At 51.5% G+C, this 5,661-nt stretch overlaps 1 protein-coding gene across 1 annotated transcript; it reads left to right on the top strand.

Moving 5' to 3' along the window:
* The first annotated feature begins 640 nt into the window (after window positions 1-640).
* Window positions 641-5,261, top strand: LOC115326966. The gene is made up of 2 exons (XM_040217634.1): window positions 641-686; window positions 4,423-5,261. The coding sequence occupies exons 1-2, from the start codon at window positions 641-643 to the stop codon at window positions 5,259-5,261; spliced, it is 885 nt and encodes a 294-aa protein (XP_040073568.1).
* The last annotated feature ends 400 nt before the right edge of the window (window positions 5,262-5,661 follow it).

The raw sequence follows: 5,661 nt of genomic DNA, 5'->3' as shown, positions 1-5,661 counted from the left end.
CATTAAGGACTTCGCTCATGTAGCTGACTTTCTTGGGGAGAACTCTGCCTTCAAATGTCACAAGGATGGTGTTCCCCTTGGGTCCCATCGGTCTTGCTACAACGACTTTGTGACTCTTGGACACAATGTCTGCTTGTAGAGACTCGGCGGTCACCTCGTGTCCCTCGCCCGGGAGGTAGAGTACTCCCCGGCATTCGTTCCCTGCCATAGCTTTATAGGGCTGCAGTTGGTGTACTTCTGTGCCCTTTCGTATTTCCTTCACCTTGAGAAGTTTCTCCAATGTTAGGGGGTCGCGTGTTGTTATGGCTATTGCATTTGCCTTTTCATTACGATGAACGGTGTACTGCTCATTGCTCTGAACGCCGGTTTGCTTGACAGCGTCAAAGATTTCCTGCCCTGTGAAGGCATTCACCGCCTTTCTTCCAATGGACCGAAGTACCACCGTCTGTGTTGGTTGTGGAATTGGTTTTGACGTTTCCGCATCCTCCGGAGTCAGTGGGTTTCTTTTCCTCTTTCGTGCTGTGGCGCCCGGGAGCGGCCACTCTTGGTCGTCATCTCCCTCCATATTCTGCGATGCAGCTTGCGGTGACGTTCCATGTTGCAAGGGCACCTCGGTGTTGTGTTCTTGGTTAAGGCCGCCATGGCACTGAGATGCGGTGACTGTTTGAAACTGGTTGCCATTCAGTGTCAGTGAACGTGCTGTATAGGAATGGTCGCTATCCGGAATATGCCGGTGCTCTTCTGACAAGGTTGTGTCATCTTGCGTATTTGTTTCGCTTCTAGGCGAGCGAGATCTTGCACTACATCGTGTCGATGGACGCCGGTGCCGTGGTTCCTTTTGCCGCACTTGTTGAGGTGGGCAGTGCTCAGCTTGCGGAGGCGGTGTGAACTGCGCCATAAAATGATTCAGTGCCTCGAGGAATGCGGGGTTCTGCTGAATCAGTGTCGCTAATACATTAAATGTATGTTCGAGACTTGGTGGCGGTGGTCCCTGTGGTTGTTCTTGAGTCGATGGAAGGCTTACTTGCAGTGGGTGAAAGGTTCCGTATAGAGGTCTGTCATCGAGGAAATGGTCGGCTCCGGGTGGTGGCTGTTGCTGGGTAAGCCTGGACATTTCTGTGCCGGACGCCTCCGGCGGCGATGGTAATAGGTCACCACCCGAGCTGGTCTGGCCCGAGGCCAGGGCCAAGGCCGCAGGGAACCCGCAGGCCAGTGAAGTGGGCGCTAGGTTAATCTCGCAGGAGCCGTAAAAAATACGTCTTATCAGTTCCGAACTCTTCTTCTTCTCCGAACCATGGAATTATTTTTCAACTTCTTCCTCTTTAGCTTTAAGCCTCAATTTATTTATTTATTCAAGTACCTTAAAGGCCCATATCTGGGCATTACATAAGGGCGGACTGTGTAAGTAAAAACACAAAGGAAACATAGAAGATAATGCTGTGATGGATGGATGGAAGAATCATTTCATAGACAACAGTCGCCGAAAGCGAAATGAGAAATCTCGTGGTCGTGACGTGCTTCAGCACCGGAGGGGATGAGCGGCGTTTGTCTACTTCCGGTTCCTTAGGAACCGGAAGTTGACAGGATGTTTTGTCAGGATGTTGCCAACACCGACTGGACCAAAGTATTTGACGAGGACGACGCCGATAGAGCCTATAACACTTTTATGGATCACTTTTCTACCCTATGCAAGACCCATTTTCCATTTAAATCACTTAGAAAGCCCAGACGTGTTCGAAAACCATGGATAACGCCGAATTTTCTATGTAAAATTCGCAGGAATAATACATTGTATAATAAGTTTGTGAAGACCAGAAGCCTAGAGTGTTTGAGTCGCAAATGAGATTCGACGCGCCAGAACTCGTTATTATTCTGATGTTTTTGGGTCTAGAAACAGACGTGTGGATATTGTGTGGAAACAGATAAACTCAGTTTTAGGTCGCAATCAACCAACAAACTCTATCGAACAAATAGAGTGTGATGCTGTAATGCCTGACAGGTTGTTTATTATCTAACGCTTTCAATGACCATTTTGTGACTATAACGAGCACCAAAAATAACTCATTCTAGTTTTTGCGATGCAAGGAACGACGCCTCAATATTTCTTGAACCAGTTAGTGAATCTGAAGTAATTTCTCTTATCCTGCAATTAAAAAATGGCAAAAGCTGTGATGCCGACGACATCCAGATAAGACCTTCGCAAAACTTGATGACGTAGTTTAAACTTTGGAAATCGCAGTATACCCCAGTGAAGATATTAAAATATCTTCACTGGGGACACTGTTTGCTGTTTGTATGGTCCCCCAGGCACTCTCAAGCTGCCAACGACAGCCTTTTCACCCGGGGACCCCCAACACTGTGTTGGAAAATAAAATTGAGTTGAATCGAATTGAAATGCGGCTCATAGATTGGAACCGAGCATTGCGTGAGCATCCGATTTGGGGTCGCGATAATCAATAGCTCGACAAGCATTCGGAAAGTAGCTCGTGCCCAATCGCTTTAATGACGACCATAGCCGCCCTAACAATATCTGGAACTCAGCGCGTGTCCTGTGCTCTTCCAACCCCAGCGAGTGGCTGTGATAAACATTGACGGCATATAATCGGCTTCAGATCACGTGACCACTTGTTCTGGCTGCGATTTTAAAAGAAAAACCACAACCGACAGCTCATTTTTCCTTCAATTTTTTTATACTATTGCACGAGGAGAATAACTAACGTATGCTTCAAAGGTTATATCCTATATCCTCCTATATAATGACAAAGCCTGGCAGATCGCCACGAGAAGCGACCGTCGAAATGGAAAAGGTGGAGCGGCGGACAACGGATGTGAGAGCCACGTGACTCGCTCCCCGCTGCGACGAGAGCCGACGAAACACACTTCTCCCGAGCGGACAAGTATGTTTCGGGTCCTCGCCGCTGCAAAATGCTGTGCGCTGACGTTCAGGTTCCCCTAGAGTTCCTGTATATGCTACCTACGGTAGCAGAGTTGCGCATTCAGCCTCGGCGCGTGGCCGTAGCGCCGGCTTTCCCGCACGAGATGGATGCTTTGTTCCTCACGTGACTAAATTTGGCGAATAGCGGCGCCGCGCGCGCCGCCGCGCATGGAAAACAGGAGAGGAGGAAAAGGAGGCGGAAAGCAGGGAAACATACGCCGGGGCAAGAGAAACGTCGGCGGAGCGACCGTAAAGGTGGCTTTCTTGCACGCCAACGGATGCTTTGCTCCTCACGTGATGGATCTCGGCGAATAGCGGCGTGGCGGCGCGGGGAAAACAAATGCGCAACTCTGGCTCCCGTAGGGAGCCTATGCAGGAACTCTAGGTTCCCCTAAAGCCCCTTTATGTTGCAAACGTAGCGCAAGGTTCGTCGATGCACGAGGCACGTGCAACGTGCAGCCCTTGGGAAAATCATGACGGCACAGCGCAGCACTGAGCTAGATTTCAGACGCCATGAATTTCCCAGAAGTGGCGCGCGGCACATGCCTCGAGCATTTCTACAACAATGAATGGCGCCACTTTTCCCGGGATAAAGGGGCTTTAGGTTCCCCGAGAAATGGCTCTTTGATGCCCTGTGCTACCAGATCCTCGCGCTTCAAATCTACGACCGGGCACTCTATGGTTCCGTCGTCGAACTGCCAGGCTTTGGGAGTATAGAGGATGCTATGGTTATATACGCCAGAGATTTATTCTAAATGGTATTTACGCAAAGTACAAAACTTTGGGTAAACGTGCCGGTATGGGAAACTCATTCAGATCGAAAAGGTCAGGGAGTGGAGATCGAACCCAAGAGGCCCTACAGCGCAAGCTTTCGCTCCACGCTCCAAACTGAGACACTGGGCCCACACGGCCACCGAACCCCTGAAGCTTGCTTACGCCAACACATCTCTGCAGGTTCAGAACGTGGAGGATAAAAAGCGGGGGCAAGCCATTTTGAGTCCAATGCGTGCTTGCTGATGCCCCAGCGTTTCGCGTTGGTCTGGCACATTGCATCGCACGAGCTGTTTTAGACCGTCATATCTGGAGTCGCGAATAGACCTCTTCAAGATATGGCTCCTGGCCGGTTTCATACTGAGTGTTTGTGCGTAAGGTGCGCGATTTGCTCGCTTTCCTAAGCGACGAACAGGCGCGTGCTGGGCGAGGAGATTGCACGGTGGACTGAGGACTTGTAAATATTGAAATGGTGTATGCACGTTTCCGCTGTTTACAAAAATCACAGGTGACATGCTGCGAATTCAGTGGAAGCTTCGCATCCAGCACGAGCTTGTTGCTTTTCACCGAGGTTCCGCTACGCATGGGTTGAAGTGTTACCAGAGGCAGAAAGCTCGAGATGGAGGCGGAGCGCGCACTAAATTTGCTGAGTAGCTGTCACCGACAATAACTTCCGGCTGTCTAAACATTCATTACTATTATTGTTGATTGAAAAGGGCTCTTACAAGAAAGAGGACGAGCGAAAACTGTCCACGTGCGCTCAACAGCGCGAGGTGCCAGCGCCGGCCCATCAGTCCCGCAGTCCTCCGCTTCCCCCGGCAGTGCCCGCCCCCAGTCCTTGTCCCGAGGGCCCCGCGCCGCCGCGAAAGCTGTCAAGCTGGCGACGCCTTGGCGCAAAGCCCTGCCGGACACGTCCCAGTGCTCGAGGCCCGAGATTCCCCCCAGCAGCCTCGGCCAACGCACGGCGCAGCGAAGGGACCACTGCCGCTGCCACCGCGGCTGCAGGAACGGTTCGCCGGAAACCCATAAGCGCGCCTGTTCTGCCCGGAGTTACGAGGACACCGAGCCTCACCACCGCCGGCGTCACCACGACCACAGCCGGCACAGGTCTGAAGAGTACCGGCCCTGCGGTGTGGGCTGCGGCTCTTCGCCCGTCGCAGACAAGCTCTGCCACTCTCACCCGTCCGCTACGCAGTTCAAGGTGATCCTGGACGTGCAGCAGTTCAACCCCGAGGATCTGACCGTAAAGACCTGCGGCAAGCACGCCGTTATTCAAGCTGTACGGACGGAAGACAGGGGCCGCAAGGGCATCATTGTGAAAGAGTTCACCAGGAGATACTTGCTCCCGGAAGGTGCGGATGCGGACCGCGTCTCGTGTAGCCTCACCGAAGACGGCTTCCTGACGGTAGACGTGCCGATGAAGGACCCGCCGTTGACCGAGATTGAGAGGATCGTCCCCATCACGGTGATGCACAGCCAACCCGACTATAAGCAAATGCCTCCGTACAGGACGGCGTCTAGACTGAGTCAGCTCTCAAACGATGACGTCGGCTAAAGCCAAACTGAATGCCTATTAACGAAGAAACAAAAAGATCTCGCAAGAGACGCAGGGACGCCTACCCAAATTGGTCACCGAGCAAGCTGGCCCTCTTTCTTGTACATAATTGTTATTGCCAGGTCAGACCTATGGTTCAACTAGCTACTCAGCAAAAAGTCGGTTGGTCGAAAGCAACTGCGGTAACTAGCATCGTGCGCGTATATGCGCTAAAAATGGCTCAACCACAGGTGTCATTGACGTATGCAGAAATAAATGCACCTCATGGAGTACCCGGCAATTTTCTCACTTCATTCACTTAATGTTGTCCTCGACAGTGGCTTGAATGTGCATGTTGCTTAGCACAAAAATGGCAGTTATTAAGTTAGAAGGAGATATGTATAGACGTTTCGGGTTCGAC

The sequence above is a fragment of the Ixodes scapularis genome, unplaced genomic scaffold, assembly GCF_016920785.2.
Source record: "Ixodes scapularis isolate PalLabHiFi unplaced genomic scaffold, ASM1692078v2 PGA_scaffold2__306_contigs__length_199485367, whole genome shotgun sequence".
NCBI classification, from domain to species: Eukaryota; Metazoa; Arthropoda; class Arachnida; order Ixodida; family Ixodidae; genus Ixodes; species Ixodes scapularis.
Note: the sequence above shows the minus strand (reverse complement) of the source record. Positions and strands in the feature narration are given on the sequence as shown.

Coding starts and splice junctions, on each gene's coding strand:
- LOC115326966 (XM_040217634.1), top strand. CDS start 641: ATGGCACTGAGATGCGGTGACTGTTTGAAACTGGTTGCCATTCAGT. Junction 687..4,422: donor GAAACTGGTTGCCATTCAGT/GTCAGTGAACGT, acceptor TTGATTGAAAAG/GGCTCTTACAAGAAAGAGGA.